General features: G+C 41.7%; 2 protein-coding genes across 6 annotated transcripts in view; one reads left to right on the forward strand and one right to left on the reverse strand.

Moving 5' to 3' along the window:
• The window catches only part of LOC133548881 (RAS guanyl-releasing protein 1-like), a 78,309-nt gene extending 56,711 nt beyond the window's left edge, over positions 1-21,598 (reverse strand). The window contains exons 1-2 of one of the 3 annotated variants that reach the window (XM_061893818.1): positions 21,279-21,598; positions 1-76 (exon numbers count right to left, since the gene is read on the reverse strand). The exon at positions 1-76 is cut by the window's left edge and continues 100 nt beyond it. In XM_061893818.1, the coding sequence (XP_061749802.1) occupies positions 1-76; positions 21,279-21,415 (213 nt within the window). In that variant the 5' untranslated portion in view covers positions 21,416-21,598. Of the gene's footprint in view, positions 77-21,278 lie in introns of those variants that run through there. The other 2 variants (XM_061893820.1, XM_061893821.1) reach the window with 2 other exon arrangements.
• LOC133548882 (piRNA biogenesis protein EXD1-like) overlaps positions 1-27,035 on the forward strand; it is a 47,670-nt gene that overhangs the window by 2,572 nt on the left and 18,063 nt on the right. The window contains exons 1-6 of one of the 3 annotated variants that reach the window (XM_061893822.1): positions 21,569-24,012; positions 24,169-24,237; positions 24,369-24,402; positions 25,171-25,244; positions 25,328-25,392; positions 25,498-25,584. In XM_061893822.1, coding sequence (XP_061749806.1) covers positions 23,886-24,012; positions 24,169-24,237; positions 24,369-24,402; positions 25,171-25,244; positions 25,328-25,392; positions 25,498-25,584 — 456 coding nt within the window. In that variant the 5' untranslated portion in view covers positions 21,569-23,885. Of the gene's footprint in view, positions 1-21,568; positions 24,013-24,076; positions 24,238-24,368; positions 24,403-25,170; positions 25,245-25,327; positions 25,393-25,497; positions 25,585-27,035 lie in introns of those variants that run through there. The other 2 variants (XM_061893823.1, XM_061893824.1) reach the window with 2 other exon arrangements.

Raw genomic sequence — 27,035 nt, forward strand, 5'->3', positions numbered from 1 at the left:
ATTGGGCTTTTGGAACCTTTGAGGACATCCAGGAGGGGAAACTCGAGACCTGGAGCCACATCCTGGAGTTATTTTCCTTTTTAGAAAGCACAAAAACGAAAGGAAGTCCAATCAACCATGTTTTTTTAAATGAAGTCATAACGTAATGGCTCTACATAGGGGCAAGAGAGGGCAGAGCCTCCTCCAATAAATGTCTTACCCCCACAAATCAGATGTTTTAACATTGAGAAAGTACATTTTAATACACCCCCAAAACGTATACATTACAAGTTGACAACATGTGTCGCAGTAGCGCAGAAATCCGCTAAAAAAGGGACACGCTACAACACTTGCATGGAGGGTTGTTCTGATACCAATAATTTGGTACCAGTACCAAATTGTATATCGATACTTTTCCAAATAAAGGGAACTATGAAAAATGTCAATATTGCTTTATTTTAACATTAAAATCTTACAATACGGTAAACATATGTTTCCTATTGCACTCAAATAACAATTTTAGAAGTTTAAAATATAAATTAAAAGGCATTAAACACAGTGGGCTGTTCTCGTTGCACTCAAAGAACAATTTAAAATGTTCCATAATCCATATATGCTGCCATATTTAAGGATTAGGGTTAGAATATAATACAAAGTTGATTGACATTATATTAAATGCTTCATGATTTATTTTTGCCACTGTGTGTGCTTTAAAGAAAAATACAATCATCAGTAAATACTGAAAACAAAACTATGGATAAATGTACACAGATAAGCCAAGTAGCAGGTAAAACACACTTATGTTGAAGTGAAAACACAAATTGTTGGAGTTTATTACAAAATTCAGTTACTTCACCCGCATCCTGCCAGGTTTGGAATTGGGGGTTAAATCACCAAAAATTATAACCCGGCCACGGCCACTGATGCTGCTCACTGCTCCCCTCACCTCCCAGGGGGTGATCAAGTGTGATGGGTCAAATGCAGAGAATAATTTTGCCACACCTAGTGTGTGTGTGACAATCATTGGTACTTTAACCTTTAATTAGTTGACGCTAATTGGGCAGTTTTGACTCTGCTAATATTTGGCATCAAGCTAAGCAGCTGTGTGCGCATCTGCATATTTACATGTGCACAGCAAGGGTGCTGGTTAACTTATGAGATGGGAATACAGCATGTTTGTTTGCGAGAATGGCAATGTGTTGGCTGAGTGATGTCAGTGAGTGAATAGGCAAGTAAAGAGAGAGAGAAGGAGCTGGTGCAGTGTGCAGTAGAGTGATGAACGGGTCCGGTTGTATCCTGCAACACTAATAATAAAGCAACAAGCATGTCACGAATCGGCGGCCTTGTCATTCTGACCTGAAAGCGGAGTTTAGCAGACCCCTTGCTTAGTGAAGTGAAGGGTGTTACCCCAGAGGAAAATATCGACCCTGGAAAGAACGTCTGCCCTGTGCTCCTCGACTACGATCTGCACGGGGGCCGTACAGCTGGAAAGGTCTAACCACATTATTACCTGACACTCTTTATAACTCGTTGGTCAGATCTGAGTGCTTATTATTTTAAAAGTCTACCTAAGTTTGAAGCAATGGTGGTAATACTAATCGCCACGTTTGGCGAGGCATGTTTTAAAGCAGAAATTGCAGTGCGGCACCTCCCTGTTTAAAGAGTCACCTTTATTGTTAGTTTTGAAGCCCAAATACCTCCAAATTGCGCTTCACACACCCACTCTATTGAGCAGTAAAAATGCGAAATTCTTCCTCTCCAAGATGTTATTACTTGAATGCACTTTGTGTGTAAGTTTTGACACACCCATCATCTGAGCGGCAATCAGATAAATAAACGGTACCGGTACTTTTCAAAGGTAGTATAGTACCGATTTCAATGAATTAGTATTGCGGTACTTTATTAGTACAGGTATACCGAACAACCCTACTTGCATGATATTAAATTCCCTGTTTTCTGTCCAACACCTGTGTCTGGCTACGCAAGTCCCTACTCACACACAGATACACACACACTCCTCTCCTCAGCCCTCAGTAATTAAAAACGAGACAAAAAGTTTTCGGAGACAAAATTCAATCATATTGGCAGGCCCAAACGCATTGTGAGGGTCTGTTGGGAAAGTCTGGCAGAGTCTCCTGTCAGAGAAAGTTTAAATTCCCACCTCCGGAAGAAGTTTGAACATGTCACGAGGGAGGTGTTGGACATTGAGTCCAAGTGGACCATGTTCCGCACGTCTATTGTCGAGGCGGCTGATCGGAGCTGTGGCCGCAAGGCAGTTGGTGCCTGTCGGGGCGGCAATCCTAAAACCCCTTGGTGGACACCAGCGGTGAGGGATGCCGTCAAGCTGAAGAAGGAGTCCTATCGGGTCCTTTTGGCTCATAGGACCCAGGAGGCAGTGGAAAAGTACCGACAGGCCAAGCGGTGTGCAGCTTCAGCGGTCGCGGAGGCAAAAACTGGGACATAGGAGGAGTTCGGGGAAGCCATGGAAAAGACTTCCGGACGGCTTCGTAGCGATTCTGGACCACCGTTCGCCGCCTCAGGAAGGGGAAGTAGTGCACTATCAACACCGTGTATGTTGCGGATGGTGTTCTGCTGACCTCAACTGCGGATGTTGTGGATAGGTGGAAGGAATACTTTGAAGACCTCCTCAATCCCACCAACACGTCTTCCTATAAGGAAGCAGTGCCTGGGGAATCTGTGGTGGACTCTCTTATTTCTGGGGCTGAGGTAGTTAAAAATCTCCTCGGTGGCAAGGCCCCAGGGGTGGATGAGATGTGCCCGGAGTTCCTTAAGGCTCTGGATGCTGTGGGGCTGTCTTGGTTGACACGACTCTGCAGCATCGCGTGGACATCGGGGGCGGTACATCTGGATTGGCAGACCGGGGTGGTGGTTCCTCTCTTTAAGAAGGGGGACCGGAGGGTGTGTTCTAACTATCGTGGGATCACACTCCTGAGCCTTCCGGGTAAGGTTTATTCAGGTGTACTGGAGAGGAGGTTACGCCGGATAGTTGAACCTCGGATTCAGGAGGAACAGTGTGGTTTTCGTCCTGGTCGTGGAACTGTGGACCAGCTCTATACTCTTGGCAGGATTCTTGAGGGTGCATGGGAGTTTGCCCAACCAGTCTACATGTGCTTTGTGGACTTGGAGAAGGTATTCGACCGTGTCCTTCGGTAAGTCCTGTGGGGAGTGCTCAGAGAGTATGGGGTATCGGACTGTCTTATTGTGGCGGCCCACTCCCTGTACGATAAGTGTCAGAGCTTGGTCTGCATTGCCGGCAGTAAGTCGAACACATTTCCAGGGAAGGTTGGACTCTGCCAAAGCTGTCCTTTGTCACCGATTCTGTTCATAACTTTTATGGACAGAATTTCTAGGCGCAGTCAAGGCGTTGAGGGGTTCCGGTTTGATGACCGCAGGATTAGGTGTCTTCTTTTTGCAGATTATGTGGTCCTGATGGCTTCATCTGATCGTGATCTTCAGCTCTCACTGGATCGGTTCGCAGCCGAGTGTGAAGCGGCCGGAATGATAACCAGCACCTCCAAGTCCGAGTCTTTGGTTCTCGCCCGGAACAGGGTGGAATTTCATTTCCGTTGTACCGATCCGTTGTGGTGAAAAAGGAGCTGAGCCGGAAGGCAAAGCTCTCAATTTACTGGTTGATCTACGTTCCCATCCTCACCTATGGTCATGAGCTTTGGGTCATGACCGAAAGGATAAGATCACGGGTACAAGCGGCCGAAATGAGTTTCCTCCGCCATGTTGCGGGGCTCTCCTTGAGAGATAGGGCGAGAAGCTCTGCCATCCGGGAGGAACTCAAAGTAAAGCCGCTGCTCCTTCACATCGAGAGGAGCCAGATGAGGTGGTTCGGGCAACTGGTCAGGATGCCACCCGAACGCCTCCCTAGGGAGGTGTTTAGGCCATGTCCAACAGGTAGGTGGCCACGGGGAAGACCCAGGACACGTTGGGAAGACTATGTCTCCCGGCTGGCCTGGGAATGCCTCGGGATCCCCCGGGAAGAGCTAGACGAAATGGCTGGGGGGAGGGAAGTCTGGGTTTCCCTGTTTAGGCTGTTGCCCCCGCGACCCGACCTCGGATAAGCGGAAGAAGATGGATGGATGGATGGATTTGAAACTATTTTGAACAGAGATAGTTCATGCACATTCAGATAAATTCTTCAAAATTACAATTTAAAAAAATTTGGCCGGGGGCCGGGCTGTATATATGTGCACTAATTGATCGAAAGAGCAAGCACTTGGTGCGATGATGTCATGTTATCCATGGAAAAATGCATTTGTAGACCATATGATTGACTGACCGGCGAGCAGACCCCGAGAATAACAAGCGGTTGCCTTGTTGCCTTTCCTTTACGAATAATACATGTTAGTTCAAATAAAATACCTCTAATTTTTGAATTTTTTTTTCTAATTTTTGAACACTTACTTTTTGCAGTGTGGAGCCAACGTGAGGGCAGGGCTCGGCCTGGAATTTACAGTTATGGTAGCACAATTAGCCCCGAAGGAGCTAACATCATGACTAACCATAACCAAACCAACGTCCTTTTCGCACAGCGACTCTCTGTCAGAGTATCAGCGCTGGGGTCCAGTGCACCACGGTTTTGTACTGTCACTCGGTGCTTCGGCGGAGTGCTTCCGAAGGTATATATATATATATATATATATATATATATACATGAAATACTTGACTTGGTGAATTGTAGCTATATACTCCTCCCCTCTTAACCACTACCCGCCCCAACCACGCCCACGCCCCACCCCACCCCCCATCTCCCGAAATCGGAGGTCTCAAGGTTGGCAAGTATGGATTTAATGACAATCTCAAACATGCTGTAATGAAAAACTGGTAATATGTTATCTACAGCAGTGGTCCCCAACCTTGATAGTTTGTCCCGCAGCCCGGCGGGGGGCGTTTTTTTTTTTTTTTTGTCATGAATAAGGGAGTTTTTTTGGGTTGGTGCACTAATTGTAAGTGTATCTTGTGTTTATGTTGATTTAATAAAAAAATAAAAAATAATAAAAAATCTTCTGCAGCCCAGTACCAATCGATTCGGGGCCGCGGGACCACTGATCTACAGTATTGTAATGATATGGATTTTCCAAATTAACTAACAGCATAACCATAACCAAACCAACCGAATAAGTCTTGAGTTAAAGTCATTGAGAAGTTTCTTAAGCGCAAAAATTTGGACTAAAGTAGGGAAACTATATTTTCTTTTGCACATAATTTTATTGACACTTTAGTTAGGAACAATATTCATTGTTTAATTCATTTATTTTAGCACAAGATAGTTGTACGTATAGGTATTTTTTGTCAGTTATATATGAGCCTCCTCTTATTCAGTATATTTGGTTTATACTCATTTTTCTAATAAGCCGGACATAAGCGCAAGGTTTATGTAAATAATGGTCTTTGTGATTAATACATGGTTTCATATCATTTGGCAAGGCTGTAACCTGTAAGTAGAAGTTTTGCAAATCTCTCTGTGATGGATGGATCAATTCGCATCGTGATACATGGGTTACGAAATCATTTCAAAAACGATTAATTTATGTAACAGAACTATTCAATACAATTCGATTTATTGTATGAGTGATTCAATACCATTCAATTTAGTGAATGAATGATTCATGAAGATGTGATACGGTGTATGGATGATTCCATTCTATGATTAACATTTGTTGATGGCCACATTCTTTCTTACATAACAAAAGAACAAAAACATTCCTTCTTGTGCATGCACTATTCCAACTGTTTCTTAACCACAGGGATCCGTTGTTGGGCCAAGAGTGTACCCAGGAGCACCGCTCAAAATATCTGTTCTTCAGTTGTGGTCTGTATGGGTGACAACGTTTGTAATACACTTTTCCACCACTTATGGCCTAATGACAATATCAGACAAACAGAAGACGTCTGGAGGTAAAGTCATACAGAAGTTTCAAAGCGCAAAAAATATAACTACAGTGGTGAAGCTGCAAATTAATTTGCACATTGATTTCATTGACAGTTTATCTAGGAAACATATTCATTATTAATATAGTTAATCTATTTTACCATAACATAATTGTATGTACATTTATTAATGAGTCCCCTTCTTTAGCAATGTATTTGGTTAGTAGTTTTCTTTGTATTCTGCCTTGGCCAAGACTATGGTTTATTTGTTGAATAAATAGTAATGTGTAATTCACACGTTTTTATATAATTTGACAAGGTTTTAAACTAAGAAAGTTACATGTAATAATAATATAATACAACTAAAATCAAGAGAAATATTACTAATTCAGTATTAATATTCGAGTGGGACCCTCTGCAGTGAAAAAGTTGGACTCCGAGGTCAAAAAGGTTAAGAATTCTTGTGTTAAAGGGTACATGTTTAAAGGGGAACTTCACGTTTTTGGAATGTTGCCTATCATTCACAATCATTATGGGAGACAAGATCTTTTTTTTTTTTTTTAGGATTTTAAAGATGATAACAATCGCTTGAAAGTTGCGGCTACAGTTGTAGCCTTCAAAGCCCTGTAAAACAACTTCAAAACCTTCCATCAACATTTTATATTAACACTGCAATGTAGTAACAAACATGTTGATAACAATATGTAATTTGTTCAATACTTAGTGTATTTTGATCATTTTGACCATTTCCAAGACTGATTTTTTTCCGCGCTTTGATTTCTGACTTCTGGCAACAACTGTTTTTCCTACTTCCGGAATCAAATACTAATTGGTAACAGACAATTAAGATGACTATTTTTGGAAAGACTTGAATTCAGAACCATATATTTTTTAACCTTAAAATACTGAGGATGAACTACAGATTTTGCAAGCACGAAAGAAGAGTGAGACGTTGGAGCAGATGGATGCCGTTAGAGTTAGCTAAAATGTGGGACTTGAAACAAGATATTTCAAAATCAATTCATTGCTTTCCCAAAATAACAGGAAACGTCCCTGGCCAGCTAGACCAGATGAACAACTGACAATCGACTATGACACACGCAACACATCATGCGTAGTTAAGTGAAGTGTGAAGTTAATTATATTTATATAGCGCTTTTCTCTAGTGATTTAAAGCGCTTTACGTAGTGAAACCCAATATCTATGTTACAATTGAACCAGTGTGGGGGCACTGGGAGCAGGTGGGTAACGTGTCTTGCTTAAGGACACAAGGGCAGTGACTAGGATGGCGGAAGCGGGAATCAAACCTGCAACCCTCAAGTTGCTGGCACGGCCACTCTACCAACCGAGCTATACCGTATTATTACAACTACAATGTATACGCTCTCTGACTAGCTAATCTGTGTATAAACCATTGGCCTTAGGCCTATTTTAAGTGGCCTAAAATATTGGTAAGTCGCCCCCTAAATAATCTGGTGTGATTTTTTTTTTTCTTTTACAAAAAAATGCAGAACAATTCAATATAAATATGCAGTCGTATGAGTATAAATTACTAATAATATAACCTGTCATTATTCATTACGATTATAAATAATTTGAAGACCCCTTGTCAGCGCTTATTATCCAATCCAATCCGTTTCATCAGTAACACCCGCATTACTATACTGAAAGTCGAGTTCACATTTTCATTACATGGATTACATTAGCAAGGTTGAGCCAGACCGCAGCAGTGTTAAAGCTCTGTTTACTGTTTCCACAACACTGCAGAGTAAGATGTCCAATCCTAATTTTTGTTTGGTCAAATCTGATCGTTTTATGTACCGCATTTTTCGGACTATAAAGCGCACCTACAACCCTTTCATCTCCTCAAAAATCGACAGTGCGTCTTATAACACGGTGCGCCTAATGTACGGAATAATTCTGGATGTGCTTACTGACCTTGAAGCAATTTTATTTGGCACATCGTGTAAAGATAAGAGTGCAAAATACAGGAAAACATGCACTCTCCAAAAAACGTAATAAAACAATAATAAAGAAGTGCGCGGCAAAAAGTGTAAAAAACTGTACCAGTAGATGGTCTTATATTCCGGGGTGCCCTATGGTCCGGAAAATACAGTAGTAGTTCACATTATTAAAAAATATGTCCAGACTCCTGCATTGTTTATGGAAGTAAACTCGAACTAAACATGCTTCAATTCTAGCCCTCTCAGTACTGGCGCAATTGTGGCAATTTCAAGGATTCTATGCGATCAAAGTCAACATTTTCTGAACCACAGAGACGATTATGAAAGAAGACGTCTCTTGCAGTTTTGGAGACATTTGCCTCGGTGTCTGCTCTGAAGAGTGTGTTGGTGACCAGTGGTGGAACTTCGATTGACGGTAGTTCCTAAAACATTGTCTTAAACTTTTTCTGCTAATTTGTAAGTAATTTATTTTGCATTTGTATATTTTGGTGACTAATGATGACGCTCATGATAAGCGTCATCATTATTGGCCATTATGCGACTGGAGTGCAGGAGAGTTCACACTGTAGTCGTATCATAAAACTATCTGTTTGATTTTTAATATAAATTTTAGAATAAAAATATCAGTAATATTGCTGACCGATAAAATAAATTTAATACTGTATGATAAGCAAAGCACACTACTACAGCTTTGCAGTATAAGTTTGCTACTTTTTAAACCTAACTGATGTAGTGTAATACCCTTAGTGTTTAGGGTCTTTTAGAGTAGTGCTTTGGGGACTTTGAAGACTCGTCAAAAGGTGGAGTTTTATAGGCATACTTGCCAACCCTCCCGAATATTACGGGAGACTCCCGAATTTCAGTGTTTCTCCCGAAAATCTCCCGGGACAACTATTCTCCCGAATTTCTCCCGAATTTCTCCCGATTTCCGGCCGGACCTAGTGAGGACAGCCTGTCGTCACGTCCACTTTTTCCCCATTTAAACAACGTGCCGGCCCAGTCATGTTATAACATCTGCGGCTTTTGGAGAGTGCAAAACTGCACACACAACAGGAAGGAGACTATTATACATGTCTCCGTTATCCATTGGTGTATCTGTAACCCGTAAAGAAGGCAGGCACGCAGCTATTTCTCAGCGTCTGTTTATTACAGCCGGCACGTTAATACACTGACATACAACATCCGGAATCCCATCATGCATTGCTTCAAAACTATGGCAAGTAGTAATGTCCAAAAAAAGATAGTGACAGAGAATAGAACAAGGATGGACAATTCAACCCTAAACTCACTCCTTTCCTGCAAATTAAATGTCACAGATGCTGCCCATACCTATGCTCCTTCAAAGGCTTTGCTACTGGCTGCAAAGCATTGCACTTTGAAATACAACAATGAGTAGAGAGGAGTGTTATGTGTGTGTCTATGTGTAAATAAATAAACACTGAAATATGTATTTATACATATATATATATATATATATATATATATATATATATATATATATATATATAGATAGATAGATAGATAGATAGATAGATAGATAGATAGATAGATAGATAGATAGATAGATAGATAGATAGATAGATAGATAGATCGTACTTTATTGATTCCTTCAGGAGAGTTCCTTCAGGAAAATTAAAATTCCAGCAGCAGTGTACAGAGTTGAGATCAATTCAAATAAAAGTAAAAAGTAAATAATGGGGGTTTAAATGGAAACAAAATACAGAAATATTACAATAAGAATAAAAACTAAAAAGCAACAATGGGAATAAAAATATAACAGTAAAATAAGAATATAACAAGACAAAGTAGGCAGTAGTGACCATGTTATGAAAACGTATTGCAATGTTGTTGTTTTGCATCCCCTGTCATCCTTGTAACCCCCGCCCCCCGTTCCCAGAGAGGAGTTTTACAGTCTAATGGCGTGTGGGACAAAGGAGTTTTTGAGCCTATTAGTCCTGCACTTGGGATGAAGCAGTCTAGCACTGAACAGGCTCCTCTGGCTACTGATAACGCTATGCAGAGGGTGACTGGCATCATCCAGGATGCTCACTAGTTTGTCAACAGTCCTCTTCTCTGCCACCGTCACCAGTGTGTCCAGTTTCATTCCGATTGTAGAACCGGCCCGCCTGATCAGTTTCTCAAGTCTGGAGCTGTCCTTCTTAGATGTACTGCCCCCCCAGCACACTACCATGTAGAACAGAACACTGGCAACCACAGACTGGTAGTACATCCACAGGAGTTTTTTGCAGATGTTGAAGGAGTGCAGTCTCCTGAGGAAGTACAGCCTGCTCTGTCCTTTCTTGTACTGATGGTCCGTGTTAACAGTCCAGTCCAGCTTATTGTCCACCCAAACCCCGAGGTACTTGAATGAGTCCACGGTCTGTACCTCAACTCCCTCGATCACAATAGGTTGTGACCGTGGACTCGACCTCCCAAAGTCAATGACCAGCTCCTTGGTCTTTGATGGATTGAGCTGCAAGAGGTTCGTGTGGCACCAGACAACAAAGTCCCTCACCAGATTCCGAAACTCCTCCTCTCTGCCGTCCCTGATGCACCCGACGATGGCTGTGTCATCCGCGTACTTCTGGATGTGACACAGCTCTGAGTTGTAGCAGAAGTCAGCGGAGTACAGGGTGAAGAGAAGAGGGGCTAGCACCGTTCCATGCGGTGCTCCGGTGCTGCTGATCACAGTGTCAGACGTGATGTCCTTCAGTCTGACGTACTGTGGCCTGTCGGTGAGGTAGTTCAAAATCCAGGCAACCAGGCAGGGGTCCACTCGCATTTTGTAGAGCTTGTCCTGAAGGAGGCGGGGCTGGATGGTATTAAAGGCACTCAAGAAGTCCAGGAACAGGAACCTCACAGTGCCATTTCCCTTATCCAGATGTGAGTGGGCTCGATTCAGCAGGTAAAGGATAGCATCCTCCACACCATCGCCTGCCTGGTACGCAAACTGCAGGCTGTCCTGGGCATGTTGCACCTGTGGTCTGAGGAGGCTGAGAAAGAGCCGCTCCAATGTCTTCATTAGATGAGAGGTGAGCGCCACTGGTCTGTAGTCGTTCAGCTCACTGGGGCAGTTCTTTTTGGGAACTGGAACGATGCATGACGTCTTCCAGAGGGTGGGCACTCTTCCCAGCTGCAGGCTGAGGTTGAAGATCCTTTGAAGTAGTTCACCCAGTTCTGCAGCACAGGTCTTCAGGAGTCGGGGGCACAGCTTGTCTGGGCCCGCTGCTTTCCTTGGCTGTAGCTTCCTCAGTAGACCTCTGACCTGGTCCGCAGAGATGACTAATGTCTGCGTAGAGGTGGTGGAAAGGGGTGCTGCCATGGCTGGGGGGGAGGTTGGGAGGTTCGTTGAGGGGAGCAGAATATATATATATATATATATATATGTATATATATATACATATATATATATATATATATATATATATATATATATATATTGTTGTGGTCTGATATCCGGATCATTCAAACAGTCAAACAGCAGCCTGCTAGGCCACTTCCACCTGCACCACGGCTAGCACCTGTAACTAGCCCTAGCTCAAGCCTGGTATTCACACCAGCACCTGACTCAAGCCTGGTTCTCACACCAGCATCGGACTCTCGCCTGGTTCATAAACCAGCACCTGCTCCTAGGCAGGAGCCCACTCCAGCACCTGCTCCTAGGCTGGAGCCCACTCCAGCACCTGCTCCTAGGCTGGAGCCAACTCCAGCACCTGCTTTAAGGCTGGATCTTACTCCAGCACCAGCTCTGGGGCTCGAGCCCACACCAGCACCTTCTCCGGGGCTGGAGCCCACACCAGCACCTGCTCCGGGGCTGGAGCCCACACCAGCGCCTGCTCCGCGGCTGGGGCCCACACCAGCGCCTGCTTCGACAATTACCCCTGTCTCCATGTCGACGACAACTACGCCTGTCTCCACGACGATGCTGCCTTCTTCGGCTGCAGCAAGCGCACCTGCTTCCACGGCGACGACGACGCTTCCGCCTTCTACATCCACGGCGACGACGCCGCTGCCTGCTTCCTCGACGATGACTGCTCCGCCTCCTGCTTCCACGGCAATGACGATGCCGCCTCCTGCTTCTTCAACGACGACGAATCCACATCCTGCTTCCACTGCAACGACGACGCCGCCTCCTGCTTCTTCCACGATGACGTCTCAGCATCCTCGAGCTGGCCTGCTGCGCAAGCAGCAATCTGGGGCCTGGAGGCAATCCTCTCAGAAAACTCTACGGCTGCTCAACTTCTCGGCGGCCACCGATGTGGCATTTTCGAGGTCGCCCACCAAGACTTTCGCGGCAGTGGCGTTCCATCCGCCACAGCCACCTGACTTATCCTCTGTGGATTCGAGGACACACGACCTGGCGACCCTCCGCAATGGCCACCCTCTGCAACTCCCTTCGCTTGTGGACTTTTTTGTTGTGGAGGTGGACATCTAGGATCTGTCCTTTTTTTGGGGGGGGGGGGGGGGGGGGGGGGTCCTGTTGTGATCCGATATCCGGATCATTCCATATTTATGTTTTGTTCCATTTTTGTATCACATTCTGTTGTTTGGACTTCCTTATTTCCTGTTTATTCTGTTACCATGGTAGCTTATTAGTTCACCTACCCCTTGCGTTCTACGCACACATGTTCCTCGTCATCACCTCCCTTATTTAAGTTCGCCCCTTTTTGTCATTCATTGGCGGACTCTAGTTTGCTTTCACGCAACTGCTGATGACTTGTTTTTTCATGGCCTTTCTCGCTAGCTTCCACGCTAAGCTTCATTTTATTTCTACCTTTCATGGTAGTTGTTTTGTTTTTTCCTTTTTTGTGCCTTCGTGCTATGTATACAGTTTCTGTTCATATTCCTAGCCTCCATGCTAGTGCCATTTGTTTACCTTTCTGTTAGCACCAGTGTTTTTGTTTCTTAGCATTTTATTCGTTAAACAAATACTTATTATCTTACCTCAAGCTGTGTTTTTGCCCGACACATCCTCGGAGGAACAAATCCAGCATCGTTATGCCACAAAAGGCTCATATATATATATATATATATATATATATATATATATACATATATATATATATATATATATATATATATATATATATATATATATATATATATATATATATATATATATATATATATATATATATATATATAAGAAATACTTGCATTTCAGTGAATACTAGCTATAAATATACTCCTTCCCACGTAACCGCCGTATCGGTTCAAAACTAAGAAGATCTAAGTTTGTTTTACTGGAGCGCTGCATTGTCGTCTTTCTGATTCTTCCTGTGTCACAAGGAATAGAAGAGGTGCGTGTGTGTGGGGCGGGGGGTGTCTGTGTTTACTAACAAGACATCATTCGGGAGCCGAAGGCGAGTTTCTTAACATGGAGATATACTCACTACTTTTCCTTTGTCGAGCACAAAGAAAATAACATTTTAGTTAAATGTAAGTTGTGTGTTGGATCAAAAATCTACTGCCCAAAACAGCAATTCAAATCTGCTGAAACAACTACAAAAGCAACATGCTTCGACAAAGCTAGTAAAGAGAGACACAGACTCCGATGCCACTTCACCTCCACCTCCACTTGAGGATTTTAACAGAGGGACTGCTAACCAGGACAACATTGATAGAGCCATTGCAGCGTATGTGCTAGAAGACATGCTGTTACGTTCGGAACTCATGGTGGATGCGCGAGGTGTCACCCCAAGATGCAGCAGGACCAGGACAGGCAGGAATTGCAGGTAGTAACTTGGTTTAATACAAAAAGTAAAAACACTGGTACAAAAACTGACAAAATGAAGCGCGTGCCAACGCACGGGAAGCTAATGCTAAAATTAGCATGCAGTCTAAAAAGTCAAAGAAGCGCGTGCCGAGCGCACGCGAAGCTAAGGCAAATTATAGCAAAGGTACAAGAAATTTAGGAAATACTAACGTGACAGTAGCTTACCACAAACAAACCATCCAAAATGAACTAATGTAGCAGGCAGGTTTAAATACTTGCAAAAACAATTACCAACAGGTGTGCGTAGAATCAAGAGCAGGTGGTACAAATTAGAAACCATGGAGACAAGATAAACAAGGAAGTACACACACAAACTCAGCACCGTAAGAGTCCAAATAATCAAAAAACCAAAACTAAATTAAAAAAACAGACTAAGGATGTGATCCGGGATGCGGATCACAACATGACCCCCCCCAAGGGACAGATCCCAGATGCTCCCCCCCCCCCCCAAAAAAAATGAATCGGGCGAGGACTAGGGCTAGAACTAGAACTAGGACTAAGACAAGGACTAGGATTTGAACTAAGACTTGGACTTGGGCAAGGACTATGACAATGACTATCAGGTGCAACCCGTGGTGCAGCTAGCCATAGTGTAGGTGGAGGTGGTCTAACTGGAGGTTGCGGTTTAACAGGACGGAACACCGGTGGAGGAGGCCGCGCAGGGAGTTGCAGCTTAGTGGGTCGCAGCTGTACTACTTCCGTAGCACAGCTACTATCACAAGCACACCCCCTCAAGACGCGGATCCCAGACGCGCTCCCCGTGGTCAGAGACTGACATAACGCTGAAGAACTTTAAATTTAGAAGAAAAATTATCATGAGGATTGACTACTGAATTAGCTGTTTGTGTGGGCGGCTTGCATTGGGAGTTGACCGCATCTAACAAAAATCCTTGGGGTGTGACGTCATCCCGAATGGGCGGGGAGACGTCAACACAGGGAAGTGACTGGTACTGACTAGGCTTATAATTGATAATATTGTCCTTGTAAAGCTTCATCAAAGCGTGCAAGTCCTTAGTGGATAAGTGAGGAAATGAAGTAGAAAATAATTCCTCATCACTGCTATTCTCAAAAAATTGCTGAGAAAAGGAATCCCCAAAAAAATCTTATGTGACGTCATAGGGGGCGTTACCGGAGTGACGTCACCGTGATTGACAGGGGAGCCGGAGGTTTGCTCTGGCCTCACAGCGCTGTCAGAAGAGGGTTTAGTAACAATTATCTTATATGCTCTTTTATTCTAGACTTCTGGAGTGTTTAATTATCACATTACTCGAAATGTATAGACTATGAAGTTCACAAACATAAAGAGGGATCATAGTGGGCCAGGCCAAACTTTCCTTTTCTCTAAACTAAAACTTGGGAAATGCGTAGTGTTCTGGGTTTCAATACTGTGTTGATCTCCTAAAGACGTGATTTTATTTCACAATTCTTAGAGAGAAAAAAACGCCTGGTTAGGCGTGTGTATAGCAGTATGTGTGCGGTATATAGTGACATGACATATATGGTAATCATGTCATGTGTGCCTTCCTTGGGTGAAGCCAGGTTTACAGCTATGTTGTGACATGTTGTGACATGTTGTTATTATGGGGTTTGGTACTTATGTATGTTATGTTGCAGCTATTTAAAATAGTTTTGTCAATTTGTTCTGGCCCAAAATAAATTGGCCCTTTGAAACACATCTTTTTCTTTGTGTGTTGTATGTAGACCACATTGCTTAGCATTGTTCAGTGATGCAAATGCATGTCCAGTTGATCAACAGATTGTATTATTCTCCAGTGCAATAACAGTACTGACATGAAGGCTAAAAGGGAATTAATTGGAGCCTTAAAAAAGAAAAGAAAAAAAAAAGTAACTAAATAGTTACTTTTCACAGTAACGCATTACTTTTTGGTGTAAGTAACTGAGTTAGTAACTGAGTTACTTTTGAAATAAAGTAACTAGTAACTGTACCTTGTTACTGTTTTTCAGTAATTAACCCAACACTGCCTGTCTCTCATAATGATTGTGAACAATAACTAAAATTCCAAAAAAAGTGCAGTTCTCTTTTAAGACCTTGGCACCAAGCGCTAAGACGAACATGAACTGATGACAATTGCTCAGATGAGAGGACAAACGTCTTCTAAGACAACTGATCAGTTGTATGCTTTGAGAATAACAATAACCTGATGAATGAGAACACTCACAGGCATATTCATCTTCAAATATAAAAAAATGCCCATTCTATAAATGTGACATGCTTCCAGTATTTTTATTTTTTTTAAACACAACATTTATCCCTGAATATGTTTTATGAAGTAAATGGGCAAACATATCATGTCAAATATATTTATTTTCCGCGAGTCAAGTCAATGTCGTCACAGACGTCTGTCTACAGGTTCTAGCTAATGGCTTAACTGGGGAGAGAAACTTTCAGGACGAGGATGGGAACTGACGTGTGTTGTGGGGTTAAAAGGTTGTTTGAATGTTCCCGGAAAAGAGAGCGAGACACAGAGATTGAGCCTGTTGTATGAGAACGTTGCATGATGTGAAATAAAGAATAACAAACTGGGAATCTGTTTGGGACTCCATTCCTTCGGATGTTACAATATTGACAGTTGGCACAGCACGGAGAAGGTCTATGGTGTTGACGTAATGTATCATGGGGGAATCCGGGGTAATAATTTGGCGGAAGGCTGTGACTCTTGCATTGTTTTGAAGATAAACTGTCATCTAATGGCATAGACTCATGTAACACCCGGTCCATGTGTCTGTTCATTCTCGTTTGTAAAAACATAAGTATCTTATCCAGCGTGACTCTTTTCACGGACAACCCTTGCTCTTGTGTCGTTTTAAAGACAAAATCCGTCGACTGATTTCTAGCTTGGCGCGATTATTGGTTTATGTTTCAACACTGAATTAATCTAAGGATTCACAGGTGAATCTTATCTATGGAGGGGCCTGTAACCGACGAAGCAAAACTGGCCACTTCTAGTACTGTATATTCTGTAACATCAGTTTATTGTTAACAGCTCTAGTAAGTAGACTAGGTGTAATTATTGAATATGATTACAATCGAGAGTGAGATTACTAATTCAGTGGTTATATCTGATTAGGCCCTTGCCCCCTCTGTCGTGGAAAAGTTGGGTCCTTGGATAAAAAATGTCAGGAACCCTTGTCTTAGAAAACGTTTCGCCTCTCATTCAAGTAGGCTTCATCAGTTTAGGCTCATAGCAGAGTGATTGATTGTAGGGCACGGACGAAGTTTCAATCCAGCAAGTCCAGGAGCATATCTATCGTCAAGGGGGAACTCACAAACCAGAGGTTCTACATCGAAAGTACTCCCATTCCGTTAGTGTCAGAGCTGCCAGTCAAGAGTCTAGGAGATTGTACAACGCAAGTCTCAAAGACTCGAACCAGAGCAATCAGCTGAGGGAAGAAACCGTCAAAGGCCTTGTCCGCATTGACAAGACCTTACTTCCTGGCAAGTTGAAACTGTGGTACCTAAAATTTGGATTGCTCCCCCGTTTGATGTGGCCACTAACAGTCTACGAGATCCCCATGTCCAAAGTCGAAAAGCTGGAGAGAACAGTCAGTGCATACATCAAGAAGTGGTTTGGCCTTCCAAGGTGCCTCAGTATCATCAGCCTATATGGTCATGGTGCCCTGGAACTGCCCATCTCTAGCCTCACGGAGGAGTTTGAATGCACCAAGGTGAGGCTGAGCATGACACTGACTGAGTCTCAAGATGAGGTGCTCCGAGCGGTTGCTCCCGGACTGGCAACCGGGAGGAAATGAATCCCATCTGAGGCTGTGAAACAAACCAAATCTGCTCTCAGGCATGGAGACATAGTAGGACAAGGGCAGCACGTAAGAGGTGGGTTTGGACTTGGGGCTAGTTGACCCACATGGCACAAGGCAACATCAGCCAAGAGGAGAAAGCTGGTAGTTGATCAGGTTTGACAACAAGAGGAGGCAGACAGATGTGCAACAGCAGTGGCACAGTCCAAACAGGGACAGTGGACTAGCTGGGAAAACCTGGAGCATTGTAAGCTCACATGGAAGGATCTTTGGGAAATGGAAGGGAGCCAAATCAGCTTCATCATCAGAGCCACTTACGATGTTGTTCCCACACCCAAGAACTTAAACCAGTGGTTTGGAGAAGAACCATCTTGTGCACTCTGTCGAAGCCCTGCAACACTCAGTCATATCCTCGCTGGCTGCAAAATCAGTTTGTCTCAAGGCCACTACACCTGGAGGCACAACCAGGTCTTAAGAAAACTGGTGATCATCCTGGAGTAAAGGATAAATAACAACAAAGCCCTCTCTCAGAGCAGGACAACTACCACCAAAACCATCTGCAAGAGTGGAGGCAACCCTTCTGGACTCTGCCCGGGACTGGAAAATGTATGTTGACTTGGACCAGAAACTAATTTTCCCGCCTGAAATCATTACAACTAGCTTCAGGCCGGACCTGGTCTTGTGGTCAACCTCCCAGAAGATTGTGTTCATTGTTGAACTAACTGTACCATGGGAAGCTGCAGTTGGTGAAGCATATGAGTGCAAACAGCTGAGGTATGCGGACATAGCAGCCAAGGTAGAGCAGCGCGGCTGGCGTGCCCGAGTGCTACCAGTTGAAGTCGGGTGCAGAGGTTTTGTTGCTACGTCCACAACCAAGCTCCTAAAAGGAATGGGATTGAGAGGTCAGGCCTTCCGGCGGGCTGTCAAATCGCTGTCGGATGCTGCTGAACGAAGTAGCATGTGGATATGGCTCTAGAGAAACGACCCAAACTGGGCTGCTAAATAACATCGAGGGGTAAAGGCTGAGGGGGGCACACCTGGGACGCCAGATGTCGCCTTTGAGCCCTCCGGAGGTGTCTTGGGCCTATCAACGAAACACCAATGAAGGAGGATGCCCACCTGAAGACCCCAGTGAAGCTTTTGCCCATAACCCCCAAATCCCCCACTCAACACTAAGTGCTGATTAATCTGAGGGATTGTATTATCTAGTCCTATGAGCGCAACTGTAGGCAAGACTAGGACTGAACAATTTTGGATAACAATATAATTGTGATGTTCTTCAATATTGTGAGTATGGATTTTTTTAAGGTACTCTTCCTATGTATTATTATATCATTAACAAACACAAGCAATAAATCGATCTTTATTGTAATAAGCAATATGTATGAAACATACATTAGTCTTACTTTATATAATGCAATCATAAACTTCCTAGATTCTTTTACTTGCAGTCTTGTTAGCACAGCACTTTTATTGTAGAGGCCAGAAGTGTGTTGTTTGTCTTTAAACTCTTACCTGGCTTACACATGGCTGCAGGATCAGTGCCGCAGCTGCAAAGACTGACGATGGACAGACGACAATCATCCGTCCTACGTGTGTGTGTAATATATTTGAAATGACATAAATACAAAATATTTGACACCGCCTATTCAGTAACATCCTTTTATAAATTTATATTCCATGCTGGGTGACTAAAGGGGCTGATTAAAACACATTTGATTGATGTGTTTGGGTGTACTTTAATGTGTGTTTGTATTTTAACATAAAATTAAAAAAATATTAAAATATCTGCTATATGAAAAACTCTTCCTAAAATATAAATTGTTTGCCTCTTGAGCACAGTAAGTCCAGCCTCTCTGCCACGAGCGCACCTTAACATTGCTAAAAAAAAAAAGGAAATAACGTGGTTTGTATGTAGAGACACTAAACAAGTCCGACTGGTTCTAAGAATGCCCATAAAAAGTGGTAGGTGTCCCCTGCATGTTTAAAAACAGCAAAATGTAACAGTTAGGAGCATGATAAGGTGAATGTCCAGTAAATTGTTGAGTGTTTCCAGGGTGATACACACGCAAAATCCTCATTTATCAAGGCGGTCTCAACCAAATTTTCAATTGCACACGTAGTCTTAGTAGATTACACGCAACACGCCCACTAATGGTACACCCAATTTTATTGTTTGCACGTGCTGTTAAGCGCGTGGCATTTGGACCTTAGTAAATCAGGTCCTACAGTAAGTCGAATGCTTATAAAGTGACTCTGGAGAACATGGCTGTTTTCCTTTCTTCATATTATGCTTTCCCAACATCAGCGATCAGCTTTATTTTCAGGACCCTCACTTATATTAACTTACATAAATAATAAATGGTAAATGGGTTGTACTTGTATGGCGCTTTTCTACCTTTGACACTACTTCCACATTCACCCATTCACACACACATTCACACACTGAGAGAGGGAGCTGCCATGCATGGCGCTAACGAGCACCCATCAGGAGCAAGAATGAAGTGTCTTGCTCAAGGACACAACGGACGTGACGAGGTTGGTACTAGGTGGGGATTGAACTTGTGAAATGATAACTTGTGTATCCCGCCTGTTTCAGTCTCTGCTTATTGTTCCGCCCGGGATTCCAACCTGGCATTGGAAATTAGCGTGTTTGCTACCGGGCTAGCAACCAGAGGAGCCAACATGTATTTTACTTTATTATCAACATCAAATACTGTGCTATTATTACACAACATTTGTTTAAAACAATGTACTTGTAAAAAGGTTATTGACAGTGTCCTTGTTTCAACCTTATGGTGTATCTTCAGCTGTGCACAGCACGTTGCGCAGACATTTTTGTTGTCTTTGTTTCTGTAACGTTTACAACAATGTAATGCCCCTACTAACTCAGGCTGGGTAATGACTGCGCTAATGTGAGCAGCACTCACGTCGCTTACGTGAGCAGCACTCACGTGAACACAGAAAACATTGATATTGGGAAGTTTTTCCAACAAACAATACAGAAACAAATTGACAACAACACAAGTTGTGATGAAACGGATGATGATACAGGTTCGTGAATTTCATTTGAAAAGTGTCTGCTTACTATGAATAAGGATAGTGCAAATAAAGCGAAGGAGAGCAAGATAATGATATTTACAAAGTTATATTTAAGAATCCAAACACGCTTGGATAGTTTAACAATCGGTTACTAGTATAATCCAATGCATTTTGTTATAAGAGATTTTGAAAGTTGAGATGCCTGACATATATATATATATTTTTTTTAAAACCACCAATTTTTGGAGCATGCTATGAACAAATCCATCACTTATCTGGGCTAAGGTCCGTCTGGATCTTCCTAATATGTCACTGTTCGATGCTGCAGCTGCAATCCGACAAAATATTTTCTATATTTTCGGCAATTGAGAACATATAATGTAACTTTGGTCAATGAAATGTGAGGGGTGCACCATGTACTCACTTTTGAGAGATTCTGTTTAACACTCATTTCTGGTTGTTTTAAGCGGCTAAATCTGGAAAAAATATATCAAATACATTTTCCCAAATTTTCTGGACCTAAATGTAGCATCTAACATTTGTCACACAAAATGTTAAGCATGGAAGTGTTTGAGGGTAAAGGAACTTGCATGAGATGGTGCATTGTTCTCATTTCCTTCCTTTAGGTGTGGGAAATACCAGTTAATTACAGACATTCGGTTTACACTGATGTTTGACCAGCAAATGCAGTAGTAACACACATTTGTAATTATTTTGCCAAACACTTTTCCTCACGTTTTTGGCCAAACTCAATGAACAAGGTAAGCAAAGGCACAGCCCCAGGAACTAAAAGAAGTTCAAAAGTGCCATATATAACACAGTAAGAATATTGAAAAACTTACTCATCGTCTTTGGTCTTGTTGTCCGCAGGTATACTTGCACTTTTGTCGTTGTCTTTTGATTGACAGCCCATAGCAAGATACTGGGCGACGAGAGGCTGTACTAAGCTATCCATCTGCGTTCTCTTTGATGGGAGCATCTGATCACTTTGTCTGCCTCACTGGTGCTCAGCGCTCAGCAGCACACACACACACACACACACACACACACACACACGTACACACACGCACGCAAGCGCGTGCGCGGAAACACTCAGACACACACGCACACGCACACTCGTCAATGGACGTGACACAAGCAACAAGCAACATAGCAACATTCAGCCGCAGCTTGTCTGTGGGCGGGAGGCAGGCTGCACTGTGGCCAGCATGGCATTACCTCCTCTCCAAGGTGGGCAGAGGAACTCCTCTCATCAGCGTCACTTTTGCTTGATTAAAGTTGCTGAAATATTTGCCATATTTGTACAATACCTTACACCAAATGAATGTGTTCCACAAACTCTCAATGTTTCCGCCCCTCAACAGTGATGAGGTCTCAGAAACCATGCACATTTTCAAATATTTTGTGTCAAGGGGTGAAAAACCTCTGTGGAATATAATCCTGTTTGTGTGAATGCAGAGTGAGACAGTGTCACATTTAATTAACAATGTGTAGGATCAGAAGCAGTAATGTCAAGATTAATCTGGATCTAATCCATTTTGTGGATTTGTCAGTAATTTACCAGTAAATTAAAATGGAAAATTTAATATCAGTCCATTTTTTTCCAGTTAGGTTGTATTTGCACTGGGAATGCAGAGTGTAAAAGTTGTATTGTCAAACCAATTTAAATCCAGATCAGATCCATGTTGCGCCTTTGACAGCAATTTAACATGTTTGGATCATGTCAAAATAAATTAGCAATAGGGCACACGCTGTAATGACAAACAAAGAATAATCTGAATCTGATCCAGTGTGTCTATTTGTCAATAAATTAAAATGGACAATCCATTATCTGACAATGTCTATGTATTGTCAAATCAAGTTTAATCCAGATTGTATCCCATTTACATTATACAGTATTATTTTCTTCATGTAAAATCCTGTTTAACATGATGAATCCCTTATGTTTGTATTAAATAGTATCCAATGGGAATTAAATTGCAATGTATGCATGTTTTATGTGTATGGCCATCTAAAAATTACAGACGGATCTGGTCAAGTTTTTGTGTTTGGCAGCAGTTTAAATCAAACACGGAAAATGCAACTTAATATGTTCAAACATTGTTACACTATATTGTTTTTATTACATCAAGTGTAATCAACCACGTACAGTAGAGGGTCAGAAAAGGAAAATTTCAAACCAGTCTTAATCCAGATCTGTTCGAGTCTGTGCCTTTGTCAGTCATTTCATTTTAAAATAACAAAAAAATCCTGTTTGCAATGGAAAATCTAATTCTAAACTCTAAAATTCTTAACCACTTTAAATGAAAACACAATGTGATGTAACTGGGTTTAAGGTTTTAATGTCTAACTAAATTCAAACCAGATCAGGTCCAGCTTTTGGACTTTAAGTATTACAAATTTTAAATGGAATATCTTGTTTTGCATGATCAATCGTTTTTGTCTCTTTCAAATCGTAACTAATATGTACAGAATTGCTGTCAATCTATCTCAAACCAAGATGAATTTTCATCTGATCCAGTTTTTTGGCAGCCATTTAAGTTTAGATGGAAACTCCAGTGTTTTGTCATAACCAGTTTGAGTGAAATTGATAATGCGTCTGATACCAATTGGGCATTTGGCTAAAATTAAAAAAAAAAACAATTAATTTAGAAATGTTTAATTTAAACAGTTATCTCTGTCATATCAAATCCAATTTGAATTAAACTGAAATGTGTATTGAGGGTCAAAGGTCGTTAAGCCGAATTGTGTGGTCAAAACCAAGTCACATACAGATATGATGATACTGTACCTCTCTATTCTCATCCACTGTCCTAAGTTTACATATTCAAGTAATTATTAATTAATATTATATTACATTATATTAGAAACTGTTCATCAATTATCATGATGACTCTGCATACAATGTGCAGCTGCTAACAGGTTTGCGTGAATTAAGCCTGCCCCCGTGTGGCTACTTGCAGGCCTAAATATAATCATTGTTTACCCCATTACAACTCACACACATAGAATAAAACCTCTTATTTTATTCTAAAAGTGCATCATATTATACATTTTATTTTATGCTATATTTCTACTGAAAGACAAACACAATACAGATGGTGGCATTCGTCATCCGGGCTCAGGCCTCTTTGGAGTCACTGGGAATTTACACAACTAAATTAATGTGCAAAGTTGGGTCATATCATCAATGTAAAATCCGCTGAAATCCAGCTTTAGTTTTATTTTATATTTGCATTTCAAGTGCCTGATTTTGTAATAATTGTCTTTATTTTAAACAAGAGAGGAACAATGGAGTCATTTACAACTTACAACTATTTTCCAAATACTCGTCTTGTTCTTGAAGGCAACATCCAAACTTGGTTTATGACCAAGCCACGGATTCGTGTTTAGGCATTGTCAAGTGTATCTGATAAGTTAGTGTTACATAAAAATAATATTTCAAAAGGATGATTGACGACAGCCAATTTATAAGTATCTTCAAAGGGAGACGTATTAAATTGACACTCAAGTCTTCGTCTTATCTGGGTGTCGTGCAGCGCATTGACGCTAACAAGGCGTTGGTCCTTACGAATGGTCAGTCATATCATTATCAATTGTCTTTTTATTTACTAAACTATTTTCGTACATTTGCTTGAAGATAACATATGATTACCGACTGCATTACAATGAATGCCAGAAGAGGCCTAAAGCACACCTCTGGATATCAACTATTTATTAAATGTGTTTTAGTCATAAATGGCAGCAATGGATGTGAAATTCCCGGTTCGAGATTGTTCTTTGGTCCTGACATTCTTAATGGTAAGTACATTCACTTTATATAACAGTGAGGTAAAATTAAAGCTATGCTTGGAATACACAGACGTGGCAAGACGGGTAAATTCCATAAAATTACTAATTGTGCGTGTGTGTGTGTGTCTGTCAATCAACAGTTGAATTTACCAATGAAGAGGACATAGAGAATGGGTAAGTTAACAGTCAGGTTTGGTTGATCGAACCAAATATCGAACATTTAGCAACCAAATGTGGTATCTGTATTTGCTCAATACCAGCGTGTTGAATTCTGGTCTATGTTTAGTTGTATCCATCCATTGCTTACCGCTTATTCCCTTTGGGGTCCCTGGTGCCTATCTCAGCTACAATCGGGCTGAAGGCGGTGTACACCCTGGACAAGACGCCACCTCATCGCAGGGCCCACACAGATAGACAACATTCACACTCACATAGGGCCAATTTAGTGTTGCCAATCAACCTATCCCCAGGTGCATGTCTTTGGAGGTGGGAGGAAGCCGGAGTACCCGGGGGGAACCCACACAGTCACGGGGAGGACATGCAAACTCCACACAGAAAGATCCCGAGCCCGGGATGGAGCCCAGGACTACTCAGGACCTTTGTATTGTGAGGCAGACACACAAACCCTCTGCCACCGTTCTGCCCTGTTTAGTTGTATATTTTTTTTATATTTGGATAACCACCTGTTATTGTTGTTGTCCTGTTTATATTGTTAAATAGTTAATGCAGTGGTTCTCCAAGATCCAAGTTTTTTTGATTCTGTGACCCAGCTTATTATACCTTGAAAACCTTGCATTGAGAAATGTCGTCTATTAAAGTTAATCGCGTAAAAGGATGACCAGGGCAACTTGCAATATTTGCAACGTGGATATTTTTTAATTAACATTGCGGTGTTACCCAATACTGGTTAACAGTGGTCATCAATGGTTCCCAACAAAACAGAAATATTCCTGAAGACCTGGAAAAGCATTTGGAGGTGAAAAGTTTCCAGCCATATAGAAATTACTTTTACCACGGTGAGCTCTGTGTGAATTATCACATTCATTCTCATCCAACATGTGAATAATCAGTTGTCTTTAAAGTTATGTTGTTTAACTAGATGATGGTGAAGAATACATCAACTTTGAAGTTATTGATGAGTTTCATGAGAAGTTTGGACTTGCTGTAAGTTGATATACTTGTTAACTACATTTGCATTAATGAACTCAATCAAAGCCTTTAAGTCTTCAATTTATGCTCTAAAAATGCTGTTTACCTTTGTACGTCTAGGTGATGAACATCAAGAAGCAGCATGTGGTTGGCGTGGGGGCTGATGGGGTTGCGCTATACAAACATGGAAGACTGTGTTGGCTTCAGGTAAGAAAGTCGATATAACAGAAAGAATAATCAGCTGATTATTTTTTGCCAGAAAATTCTTAGGCGTGGCTAAGCTTTTTTGAGGCAGCGTCCCTCAGGTAGTTGAGCGGCTGACCAGAAACCGAAGTGTTCCTAGTTCGAATTTTCGTCATGTTAGTCACTGCCGATGTTTCCATGGGCAAGACACTTTACCCACCTGGCTCCCAGTGACACCCACACTAGTATAAATGGAGCTTAAATTTAGATAATGAGTTTCTCAACTTAAAGTGCTATGTGTCACGAGACAAAAAGGGCTATATAAATATTCACTACCACCAAAGGCTGATTAAAAAAAAAAAATTGAAAGATGCTGTTGGCCACTTAGCAATATTTTAAGTCCATAAAATATGCTAAAACCAATCTGAATGTGTTCAAGCTAAACTATCCAATCAAAACTACAACATCTTAGCTTTGTGTTATATTTGACACAGCAAATGAATGTAATACTTAACATAATATCTCATTAATAACTAATTAATGTAATGTTTGCTATTTTCAATATAATTAATAAGGACAAATAAGAAAATAGGGCTTCACGGTGGCAGAGGAGTTAGTGCATTTGCCTCACAATACGAAGGTCCTGCAGTCCTGGGTTCAATCCCAGGCTCGGGATCTTTCTGTGTGGAGTTTGCATGTTCTCCCCCTGAATGCGTGGGTTCCCTCCGGGTACTCCGGCTTCCTCCCACTTCCAAAGACATGCACCTGGGGATAGGTTGATTGGCAACACGGATTTGGCCCTGGTGTGTGAATGAGTGTGAATGTTGTCTGTCTATCTGTGTTGGCCCTGCGATGAGGTAGCGACTTGTCCAGGGTGTACGCCGCCTTCCGCCCGATTGTAGCTGAGATAGGCGCCAGCGCCCCCCGCGACCACATAAAGGGAATACGCGGTAGAAAATGGATGGATGGATGGAAATAAGAAAATAGCTGTGGCCGCAAAAAATGGCACCCCTAATATACACATTGTCTTAATGTCCAGTACATTTTTCCGTAACTTCCAGTTCCATTTTTTTTATATGGGAGCCAAATGTAATTGGGGCAGAACGATTTTGAGAGAAAAAAACATATGTATGTATGTATATATATATATATATATATATATATATATATATATATATATATATATATATATATATATATATATATATATATATATGTATATATATATATATATATGTATATATATATATATATATGTATATATATATATATATGTATATATATATATGTATATATATAAAATATGCATGGTCAAAAGTTTAAATACACTTGTAAGGAACATAATATCATGGCTGTTTTGAGTTTCCAATTATTTCTCCAACTCATTTTTTTTTTTTAATGATAGAGTGATTGGAGCACATACTAGTTGGTCGCAAAAAACAATAATGAAGTTTTGTTCTTTCATGAATTTATTA

Source organism: Nerophis ophidion, linkage group LG03, assembly GCF_033978795.1.
Source record: "Nerophis ophidion isolate RoL-2023_Sa linkage group LG03, RoL_Noph_v1.0, whole genome shotgun sequence".
Taxonomy (NCBI): Eukaryota; Metazoa; Chordata; class Actinopteri; order Syngnathiformes; family Syngnathidae; genus Nerophis; species Nerophis ophidion.